General features: G+C 38.2%; 1 protein-coding gene across 1 annotated transcript in view; it reads left to right on the top strand.

Annotated features, from left to right (window-relative positions):
• Positions 1–4,401: 4,401 nt before the first annotated feature.
• The window catches only part of MAGI2 (membrane associated guanylate kinase, WW and PDZ domain containing 2), a 650,884-nt gene continuing 643,235 nt past the window's right edge, over positions 4,402–12,050 (top strand). The window contains exons 1-2 of the mRNA XM_004390069.1: positions 4,402–4,450; positions 7,577–7,696. Coding sequence (XP_004390126.1) covers positions 4,402–4,450; positions 7,577–7,696 — 169 coding nt within the window. The remainder of the gene's footprint in view (positions 4,451–7,576; positions 7,697–12,050) is intronic.

Raw genomic sequence — 12,050 nt, 5'->3', positions numbered from 1 at the left:
TCAAAAGAAGCGGAAAGAAAGCAGCAGCCAACAAATGGCACTCAGAGAGCCGGCCCATTCGGGTGTGTGCAATCCAAGCAGCTGGTGTTTCCCGGTCAAGAGATTGTGGCCGTGGGAAGCAGAGGAGGCCGAGTGGGGGTGAAGAAAGGTGGGGTGTGGGAAAGCATATATCGCAAATTACCAGTTGTTTTGTCTCCCGCTGGACGGTCCGTAAGGCTGCTTTCTCGTACCCTGTTTGCTGGTCTCTGATAGGAGTCCAAGATGGCGGATCCGCGCTGCGTTAGCTGGTAGGGGACCTCTGCATGAATCTCTCCTCGCTCTGCATTCTTTGTCAGTTTTCTCACTCCATTTGGTGGTTGCCTGAGTTCTTTATCTCTTCATTTGATGTTTTACAGTTTCAGGATTGTTGCATTCTCTGTTCGGCTTAGTTTTTCGGATCTTTGCTGAGGAGGGACAGCGTGGTGCTTCTGCCTAGAGCGCCATTTTGCTGGAACTCTCCAATGTTTGCTTTTTTTAAAATAGCTTATTTAAATTGGGAAATATCAGAAGGCTGAGGGAAAGTGTGCGTTTGAATTACTTTTACCACAGACATCATGCTCTTTTCTTCCTAAGGCAAAAGGAGCAATGTTTTTTCATTTAAAAAAGTAGGATAAAAACATATTCCGTTGGCACCCCCAGTTGCTATGGTAACAAAATGAAAAGTGGCCTTCATGTGCTTTTACTCTGTATCAATAATAAGCTAACCATTTAGGAACAAATTCATTCTCTTCAGACTTGCCTTTTAAACAGAAGTACTGTATGCTTTTGTTAATCATCAAGGAGGTGTTAGTCATGTAGTACTTAATATAGCAATTAATAAATAAGCTATTTTTTTTAAAGTAATGAAGCGACAGGAGATGAAACAAAGACTCAGCTTAGTAACATTTCTTTCATTTCAGTTCTAAGTATTTTTTCTTTGGAGGAGTGCTTGAGAAGACATAAGAATGAAGCACATAAACCATAATTTGGTTAATAAAATTTATTTTGTACTTTTCTATACACTACTTAGGAAAGTCCCAACCAAAAATAGAAGAGCAATAAAAGAAGGTGAGCTTCAACTTCAGCTGTATGATGAGTCATCTGTATTTCCTCTTTTATTCTGTCTTCCACCCTCTTCCTAATACAGGGTGATTACTTGTTATTACTGTTGAGTCTTGCTTTACTGTCACCTCTGTATTCATAATCTTTTGTGTTGGGAAAACAACTCTAATTATTTCAGCATAAAAATAAGTAACCACTTCATGAAATCTAACTTAACTATTTCTCCAGTCTAGCTATTAATTATCTTTAGCTGCAAATTACCATTGTATAACACTTCTTTACATTTCTTATACATAGTCCTCATTTTTACAATGATATTTCTTTCCAAAGAGGTGTTCGTAGATCACTAGTTGCTTTCTCCTTCTTCAGCCACTGCCTTGCCAATTGATTTAACAACAACTAATGTCTTTTCTTCCTGGACATATAGATCTAAAATCATGCTTTCTGACTCATGTTTTCTGCGGTACTTTCTACAGTACTATGCCTGCTTTAGGAGACCTGGTGGCACAGAGGTTAAGTGCTTGGTTGCTAACTGAAAGGTCGGTGGTTCAAACCCACCAGATGCTCCATAGCAGAGAGATGTGGCAGTCTGCTTGCATAGACATTGCAGCCTTGGAAAATCCTATGTATGGGCAGTTCTACCCTGCCCTATATGGTCACTGTGAGTCGGAATCAACTCAGTGACAGTGGGTTATGCCTGCCTTAAATGACACACTACTCAGGTTTTATGAGAACTTTTACACTTTCAAATGATTCAGCAAATGGCAAAAAACTTCCTGCAGCCTAGTCCATAGGCTCTACCCGTCTTACATGTCTAACACATGTTGCCATGGTGTTCATGCTTTTAGATTTTATAATGCCCTTGCATATCTATTTTGTTCATTGCGTGGTAAGACAACTGATGATCAACTAGATGGTCCTTTAATCCAGGGTCACACACCTAAAACATAAAAACAAAATAGAATGCAGGTGTCCTTAATTTCAGTTTGAAGAACCTTTCCTTCATATCATGCTTCCATCTTTTTCCTTTAAAAATGAGGAATGGTGTGTGTGTGTGTGTGCGTGTGTGCGTGTGCGCGTGTGCATGCACACGCACCAATAATCACATCCTAGCATGCACTATCATATTTATTAGTCTCTGAAAATAACTTTAAAAGTTCAGAAATACCTGTACTGGGCATTAGCATGTTAAGCCAACTGACCTAAACTAGACCAAGAAATACATAAAGCCAGTGAAGTTTTTCTTTTTAAAAATTTAGTGATTTTTCCCAAATATAACAGGACTCACTGTGGGTCTCTTGCTGCTTTCTAGAAGTCTCCAGCCAAGCTGCCATTTACTCCCTGGAAGCCTGCAACATCGTAGGTCTTGCTTCCCGTTAGGTTCTTTTCACACAGTCTCTCTCTTCTCTTCAGTTGTTTGCTCTGTTTCATCTAAGGTAACAGATAATCTCACTAACTGATCCATGAACTAGTCCACAAGCATCGATGACCTGATTTCATGCTCAATTAATAGCATTTATCACTTCTTGACATGCTGTGTAACTTACTTTTTTATTGTTGTTGTTTTTATTCTCTGTCTCTCCCTATTAGAATATAAGTTCCACAAGGGCAGGGATCCTAAGATATATTGTTTAATGATATATCCCAAGTACCTAGAGTAGTGCTTGGCACATACTAAGTGCTCAATTAATATTTGTGGCAAGAATACATGGGGGAAAAAAACAACTATACACTGTATGATGTCATCTCTGCTCTTCTAGACAATAATACTTAAAATGTAACCCCATTTGAATGTTAATATGTGCCAGACATTGTCTTAAGTACCTTGTAGGAATTATCTCATTTATTCCTCAAATTGCCTCTGTGAAGAAGCTGCTAGTTTTACTCCCATTTTACAGGTAAGAAAACTAGGATTTATAGCGGTGAAGGAACCTTGCTAAGCACAGAGAGTTGGAATCTACAATTCACGTTCTTATCTGCTATGGCATACATTTTAAAAGTAGTTTCTCTTTTGTCTAAACCAATGAATAATTCTAATTGTTGAAAATTTAGATTAAAGAGAAAGGAGAGTGACCCAAGGCAGGCCAATAAGGAGGTATTTCATAAGCATGAAAATTCTTAAATTATGTTGTCTCACATGTTGCATCAAGGCAAGTGCATCTAAAGAAACTCTACAATCTGATATATCATGTGTTGCCTTTTATTGTAAATAATACCTTTCTCTGACTCTTATTACTTCTCAGTATTTTCTTCTCCCTACGCTTTTCAACCAAGTATTTTTACTAGAGATCAGGTAGATAAGCCCTTTGGAGAGGGACTGTGATCTGCCTTATGCCTTACCAGGGATTATTGGAGAGTGTGCTAAAAAACTAAGAGATGAAGAGGCAGGCACACCAGTGACAGAGCTATTGCTGCTTCTAGAGAACGGTGCTTAGAACAAAGACAGTGCAGGGGAGAGGATGACATTGTGGAGTTACGGACCATAGAATTTGCCAGATATTTGGAGATGAAAGAAAAGAGTGAGGGAGTAGTCAAAGGTGATTGTGAGAGAAAATTTCGAGGCTGCTTGACTGGAAGAATGGTCGTGACATTAACAGAGAAGCAAGATGGAGAAAATGTATTCATCATGGTATTTTTCTGAAACACTGAGTCTGATTTGCCACCTAGGCACCCAGATTAAGTGTGAGGGTAAAAAAAGACATCTCTAGATATGCAAGGTCTCAATAAATGTACCTCCTATGTAACCTTTGACGGGAAGCTGCTGATGGACGTACTCTGCCAAAACTAGGGAGCAGACCACAAGAGGAGACGTGGGATCTGAGAAAGAGGGGATACAACACAAGAAAGAGGATAAGTGAATCCCCAGGGTGATGGTGAAGGGCGATCCCAGGAGGGCAGCTGTGTAGTAGGCTTGATGAACTTGATGAAATACCAAAGTATTTGGATATTTTGAGAGAAGATTTATGCAACCAGGAGAGAGTTAGGAATGAATTAATGATTAGAACATGGGCAATTCAGTAAATTTAAAAAACTATAATATAGAGTAAACAAGAAGTTATACAAGAAAGGAAAAGTATTGCACTACAGGGTTCAACTGGCAATAAATTTACAAGTACTATTAATGTAAACATTAAGTAATAATCGAAACACAATTTTGTTCTAAAGGGAGAATGGGAGAAAGAAAGGAGGAGGGAATGGTGTGGGGAAAGGGAGAAGTGTGGGCAAAAGAGAGCTAAATCCTCATTTTCTTTACTGATAAGTCAAGAAATAATAACTAAAAGTGAAAAATCAGGAGGTATCATAAATAAATTATTTAGAGATATGGAGGTAAACCAAAAGAATCAGTTAAAAGAGTTGCAAGTGCCTCTAGGTATATAGAAAATGGTGTGTATGTGGGGGTGGGGGGGAGTTAGGGGTGGTGATGAGGGCCTGCTTTTTTAAAATAACAATACTTATAGAATTTTTTTCATTTTCTAAAATAATCTGGGTATGGAACTTTGGTAAAAAATAAAAACTAAATTTTGAAAGAAGGCAGAGAAGAAAGGATTCATCATAACAACACAGATGGATAATTCCAATTAAAGGCTAGGCTTGAAGGAAAAGAGAAAATATGGATATAAAATGCAGATAAGGGAAATGTAAATGAGTGAACTTCAAGGGATTTGATTTGAGATGGTCACATTATCTTTTGCTGAAAGTCAGATTCAGTTGGAGATGGAAAACTGGTGGGAATTTGACAGGGTAAGAAGACATGTGTAAAAGAATTGTCAAGCAGCAATAGGGTCAATTTGACAATAAATAGCCTGAATTTGTAGAGTACTTTGTCAGTAAATTTTCATGATTTTCTGTGGCAACTGCAGCCTATGAATGTAATAACCAACAGTGAATTTGGGGGCTTACTGAGAACAGGGAATGGTTAGGGTGAGCTAAAGGAAAGAAGAGATTCTAGGTTGTGTTCCTAGTCCCTTGGTAGTTAGCAAAACAAGTCAAGCTAGACTTTGAAAGTATCAGAGAAATCAAGGGGCTGGAGGTCATAATTAGAAAGAAGAACAGAATGAGAAAAGAGGAGGAGAAGTCAGAAATAAAGATGGGAATTGCAGTGTGAAATTATAGAGTAGAATTTCTTCAAGTAACGATGAGGTAGGCATACTCCCAGTCCAAGTAGGCAGCTAGCACCAGGCGGGCCAGCAGCAGTAGGTGACACTGATCCAACAACTGTGGGTCTGAATTTCAAGACCAAGAACTGAGCCACAGTGACCTGAGGGGCAAGGTAGAGATGGAAAACCACCTGGCGAACTGAAAGTCTTGAGACTCCTTTGAGAAAGAGCACAACTAGCAAATGTTCCCTAGACTTTGTAACAGGCAGGTTACAAGTTGGCAGTCCTAGAAATTGCCCTTAAGTAGGTGATCCTATACTCAAATTGTGCTGGAAATGTAGCATACTGCAAGTAGTTAATAAATCAACATGTGTAGCTTCTGAAATATTCAGAAAAAGATCAGTAAGGAAAATTGAATCTTTGGTGTGTGATTTTTTTCTTAATGATTAGAGTGTGTTCTAAACAAACAGAAAAACAAATTGATTGCCAAAAACCATGCTAATGCACTTTTAATTCGCAAGGGTTAAGCGCATAAAAGTCAGGAAATTGAAAGTTAAGGTTCTCATAGAAACATTAATTTGACAACATTATGCATACTAGGTGTGGGAGGTTTTTATATTTTATAGCATAAATGCAGTAGGAAATATTTCAAAATGCTGCACAGTTAAAATAAAATAACAAATTCAAGGGAAAGTAATTAAACATGATTATGGAGGAAAATGTTTTGCAACCCCCAAAGAAGGATTGTAAAGCTTAATTTTAGAAAATAATGCCTTCAAGCCTTAAAAAATATTTTCAATGAAAATTGTTTATTTTCACCCCAAATTAATTTCTCTAGAATATTGTGCATTCTGACATACTTTATGCCTCTCATTAGCAGTGCAGATTTGATCCTCATAGAATAAAAAGAGAACTATTTTCATGGCCTTGTTGAATATGAAGAAAATTTTAAATATGAAGAAGCCAGCAACGTGTTAACCTGCTTATATATTTGCCCTCTACAGTCCCTGGGTGGCACATATGTTTAAGTGCTCGACTGCTAGCCTAAAGTTGGCAGTTAGTCCTGGTGATCTGCTTCTGAAAGGTCCCAGCCTTGAAAACTCTATGAAGTAGTTCTACTCTGAAACACATGGGGTCACCGTGAGTCAGAATAGACTCAACAGCAACAACATGTATTTCTGCATACTTTTTGCTTGTATGCATTATGGAAATTCTAATCTGACCATGCAAAATGCCTTATGTAGATGGCACAGAAAAAGAAAGAAACTTGGCACATATTCAGAAGAGAAGGTGGATCAGAAAGCAAACCCTTTAATGTGTCTCTTTTTCTGTTTTCTTCTCACAAACTGGACTGTGAGGCTGGAAGCTCAAGTTCTCCCATAAAGCTAGACTAAGCAGCAGGCTGAGCATCTGAACCTCTTGTCACCTCAGCCCTAAGCACTGCTATTCATTCTCTAGAAGATGTAGGAAAGTGGGAACAGTCTATCCATGAAGCAACCCCTGGTAGGGACTCACCTCCCAATTTAGTCAGAATGGAAGGGAGGGAGGGAGAAGGGAAGGCCAGCCACGTAAGAGAGGTATTGGAGAGCCTGTGTGATGGGGTTTAAGGAAGATTCCACCTGTCAAATGAGGTACTGTATTACCAGCATTATAATCACTAACTTAATTTTAATTATTCAATCTCAATATTTAATTATTTAATTTTAATAGTAGTAAACATTTTTACAGTCCTTTAAATCACATATTTGTTATATAATCAAAATTATTTTATATAATAACAATATATAATACATATTAATAGAGTATATAATGAAGTTTTATTATATAATAATTATACAATCATAATTTTATTATATAATAAAATATTTATTACACAACTAAAATTTATCCTTTAGTGCTAAATTAACAAATGAAAATCCAACAGCCTACCTCCCCACAAGAAAGCAGATCATGAAGATACAAAGATAGATTGACATCTTGCTAACATTTCTATTTTCCATTACAGTTTATGCTCATAGCTCAGCAGTCTACAGAACAATGCAAGTCCATTCATGGGAACAAAATATGTAAATTCCTGAGCTAGCAGACTCCTGGCCCACTAGTCAAACCACCTCTTCAAAAAGTGCAAAATAGTGTGCATTTTTCACTGAAAATCTATGCAGCTACTTTCCATAGCGGTGAACTCTTTATAAGCTTGACGAAGAAAAATGCTTTGTATATTTACTTTAATCTTTACCTCCTGCTGTTTTCTGTTGCCAAACAAACAGAAGGGCAAATGCAAACTGCCAATTTGCAGGATGTACAAACAAGTGTTACTGAATATTCAGAAGTATGGTGGTATTTCTAAAGTTCAACAACGAATCACTTAGAGTCCTTTGTTTTTAATTTTCCTTATTCAGGCACCACAAGGCCACATAAGGAGGGCGAGGTCCCTGGAGTGGACTATATTTTCATCACCGTTGAAGATTTTATGGAATTGGAGAAAAGTGGTGCTCTCCTAGAAAGTGGGACCTATGAAGGTAAGCACAACTTTACTGCTACAACCATTCCTTGTTTTATCACATTTTTCTCATTTGATTGAAATGAATTAGGACACTAGGTTATCAAGAGCTGCTTTTCTTGTTTTGGGCTTTAATCAGGTATTTTTAGAAATATATCTCCTAAAAAAAGTTTTAAAATACATCTGGAATAATTCCACTCTTATGACGCAGAGAGATATGTATATATATATATACCCACTGAAGCATCCTTGTCATTGTTTCTGAGACTAAACTGTGACCTTCCGGATAAAATTCCTTCATCTTCTAAAAGAGTGCCGGGCTGGAGTTCCAGCCCTATTATTGTCTCTCTTTGACTTTCTTAAGTTACACTACCCCTCTGGCCATCACTTGCCTTTCATGCAAAATGATAGAGGAGGATAAATTGCGATGCTCTGCCACAATAGCAAGGCTCCTTGCATACCTAAGTGAACAACAAATGAAACCAAGGTCTTGAAAGGGGAACGTATAGTTCAGTGGAAGAGCACTGTAATGCAAGCTAGAATCTCGCTCAAGCCTGGGTTTATTTCTTACCCACTGTAAATATTACATAACTCAGTTAATATCTCTGAATCTCCGTAGTCTTAGCTGCAAAAAGGGAATGATAATATGGAAAAATACAAATAAATAGCAATATATTGATACAATTATTTTTAAATGTTTAGGTTACATTTATGTGCATGTAGTTTATGTCTAATGAAATTTTATATCTGTGTATATATCTATTGAACTTTTAAAATGACATAACTAAAAAAAGCAATAGAAAATAACCCCTTTCATTCCTACCTCACAAAGTTATTACTTTTATAAAGTTATTGTATGCATAATTATTAAGTCCAAAGATGAATCTAGGTTTACTGAATTGCAATTGATACTGAATGATATTTAAAAATCCATAAGATATACATTGCTGCTTAACTCATCGAACACCTGATGTCTGCCAATCATCAGCAAATAAGTTGGGCTTTGCCATGTCAACGCTTTGATCCTCCACCTCATCTTTCATTTATTTGTTGGTATTCAATGGACTTTACTTACTCAAGAAAGTGCCATGAGCTTGTATGAAAGAAAGATTAAAATGGTAGTAGAGATTAATTAAAATATTTTAAAGAATGTTGTGTTGATGTATAAACTAGCTTAACTTATATATGAAAATCACTGCCATATTAGTCATAGAAAAGAATTATATCAGGAAGTCAGTCAATACACAGTATATTTTGTAGAATATTTTTCTATGGGCTTTGTGACATTATTTAGTGACAATTAGTTTGTATGCCTGCCAATAATAATGTATTATATCTAATTATTTTATTTAAATATCATTTATATGGTGAAGAATCTATGACTTAGCATTCAGGAGTCTTCCAAGAGTATCGTAATAAACCATATGATTTTTTTCTTTTTGTTTATAAAAATACTCAGTAAATGGTTTGTATATAAGCTGAAGACAGTTAAACTAAATCTTCATGTTAAATTTCCATTATCCTTGTGAGAAACTAGATGTCAAGAAATTTAATATCAATATTTTCAAAAATATTTTAGTTTCCATTTGAATTTTGAGGACAATATCCTGAAGCCATTCAAGCATAATCACACTTTGTAAGCCCAGGGTGGGTTACCCTTGACTCTTTCTCAGACATCTTTTCAGAGCTAAGTTTAGTTTCCCGTGTTTGGTGCCAACTTGTTAATTGCCCCAGTATACATATAGCTGATTATTGAATAGTGTGACCAATTTACATATCTGACTTTGGGGGAATGAATACCATTGCTTTACAGACACACACTGTGTACTTGGATAAATAAGTATCTCTTTTCTCAGGTCAGAGAGAATAGCCATCTGGGTGGATAACTAGGGAGCATTCTCAGATCTTAGAATCTTTATGTTTTCTTACATCTACAGCTAAGGAGGAGCCCTGGTGGTGAGTGGTTAAGAGCTCAGGCTGTTAACCAAAGGTCGGCAGTTGGAATCTACCAGATACTCCTTGGAAACCCTATGGGGCAGTTCTACTCTGTCCTATAGGGTTTCCATGAGTCAGAATTGACTCGACAGCACAAAACAGAACTAGGGAACCAGTAAAATTCATATTCTAATAGTAATCATTGCTATTCTTTCAGGATTAGTGATAAGCTCTAGACTTGGCCACCCACTTAATATGATTTTTGTGAAGGAAACCTTATTGTTATTAGGTGCTGCTGAGTCAGTTCCACTCATAGAGACCCTATGTACAACCGAACAAAACACTGCCTGGTCCTGCGCCAACCTTAAACAATCGTTGCTGTGTTGATCCCGTTGTTGCTGCCACTGTGTTAATCCGTCTCATTGAGGGTTTTCCTCTTTTTCGCTGACCCTCTACTTTACCAAGCATAATGACTTTCTTCAGGGAGTGGTCCCTCCTGATAACATGTCGAAAGAACATAAGACAAAGTCTCACCATCCTTCCTTCTAAGTAGCATTCTGACTGTACTTCTTCCAAGACAGACTTGTTCATTTTTCTGCCAGTCCATGGTATATTCAGTATTCTTTGCCAACACCATAATTCAAAGGCATCAATTCTTCAAACACCATGGCTTGGGTCTGGCATACCTTAGTCCTTAAAGTGACATCTTTGCCTTTTAACACTTTAAAGAGGTCTTTTGCAGCAGATTTACCCAGTGCAATGCGTTGTTTGATTTCTTGACTGCTGCTTCCATGGGCGTTGATTGTGGATCCAGGTAAAATGAAATCCTTGACAACGTCAATCTTTTCTCCATTGATCATGATGTTGCTTATTGGTCTAGTTTTTAGAATTTTTGTTTTCTTTATGTTGAGAGATAATCCCTACGGAAAGCTGTGGTCTTTGATCTTCATCAATAAGTGCTTAAAGTCCCCTTCACTTTCAGCAAGGAAGCTTGTGTCATCTGCATATGGCAAGTTATTAATGAGTCTTCTTCCGATCCTAATGCTCCATTCTTCTTTATATAGTCCAGCTTCTCTGATTATTTGCTCAGCAAATAGATTGAATAAGTATGGTGAAAGGATACAACCCTGACATACACATTTCCTGACTTTAAACCATACAGTATCCCCTTGTTCTGTCCAAACAACTGCTCTTGGTCTATGTACAGGTTCCTCATGAGCACAATTAAGTGTTCTGGAATTCCCATTCTTTGCAGTTTTATCCACAATTTTTTATGATCCACATAGTCCAATGCTTTTGCATAGCTAATAAAACACAGGTAAACATCTTTTTGGTATTCTCTGCTTTCAGCCAAGATACACCTGGCATCAGCAATGATCTCCCTTGCTCCACATCCTCTTCTGAATCTAGCTTGAATTTCTGGCTGTTCCCTCTCGATGTACTGCTGCAACTGCTTTTGAATGATTGTCAACAAAATTTTACTTGTATGTGATATTAATGATATTGTTCAATAATTTCTGCATTCTGTTGGATCACCTTTCTTTGAAATGGGTACAAACATGGTTCTCTTCCAGTCGATTGGCCAGGTAGCTGTCTTCCAAATTTCTTGCCATAGATGAGTGAATGGAAGAGGCACACCTTAGTCCTCACTAATGAGACCTCACTACCACCAAGATGAAGAGATGGGAGTGGAGTGCATCCTTTGGACCCAGAGTCCCTGTGCTAAGAACTCCCTGGACCCAGGGGACAGAGAGCAAGAGAGAGACTGTAACACCAGAGATGGTGCAAGATGGTGAGAAGCATAGGCAGAGAAACAGGAACAGCAGAACCAGAAGACCAGCATGAGACAGCACAGTGGGCTTCCTGGCCCATCAACCAAGGTGGCTACAGTGTGTGTTCCAACACACAGAGCAAGAGAGCTGAGTGCCTTAGAGCAGGAGGCTTCTATCAGAGTGGGGTGCCTCTGGGCTCTTGTCAGTGGAGTTAGGCTTGCCAACCCATGGGGCCATAGAGCTCAGCATGTTAAGGCAGGAGGCTTCCTAGCAGAGTGAGGTGCTTCCGAGCGCTTATCGGCGGTGCTAAAGAGCTTTGTAACACTTGCCTGAGCATGGTAGAGGCCAGGCCAAGGTCCAAGGGACCAACAGGCCAAGAGGCCAAGGGCCAGAGAGAGGTCTGCCTGTAGGCACAGCTGAGAAAAGGCTGTCCTGATCAAAGAACTGTATCTTGAGTTGTTCCTGATCCTGAATTGTAACCAGTTACTTCCTGAATAAACCCCATAACTGTGAGTTCTGTGCGGCCATTGCAACAAATTATTGAACCCAGCAGAGAAGTAGAAAGTGCCATAGGACAGACAGCTGGTGTCAGAATTGATAAGAAATTTGGACGGTGGAGATATGTCTAACTTTCATCTCATAAGAATCGCTGACCCTCTGCTTTAC

The sequence above is a fragment of the Trichechus manatus genome, unplaced genomic scaffold, assembly GCF_000243295.1.
Source record: "Trichechus manatus latirostris isolate Lorelei unplaced genomic scaffold, TriManLat1.0 scaffold00280, whole genome shotgun sequence".
NCBI classification, from domain to species: domain Eukaryota; kingdom Metazoa; phylum Chordata; class Mammalia; order Sirenia; family Trichechidae; genus Trichechus; species Trichechus manatus.
Note: the sequence above shows the minus strand (reverse complement) of the source record. Positions and strands in the feature narration are given on the sequence as shown.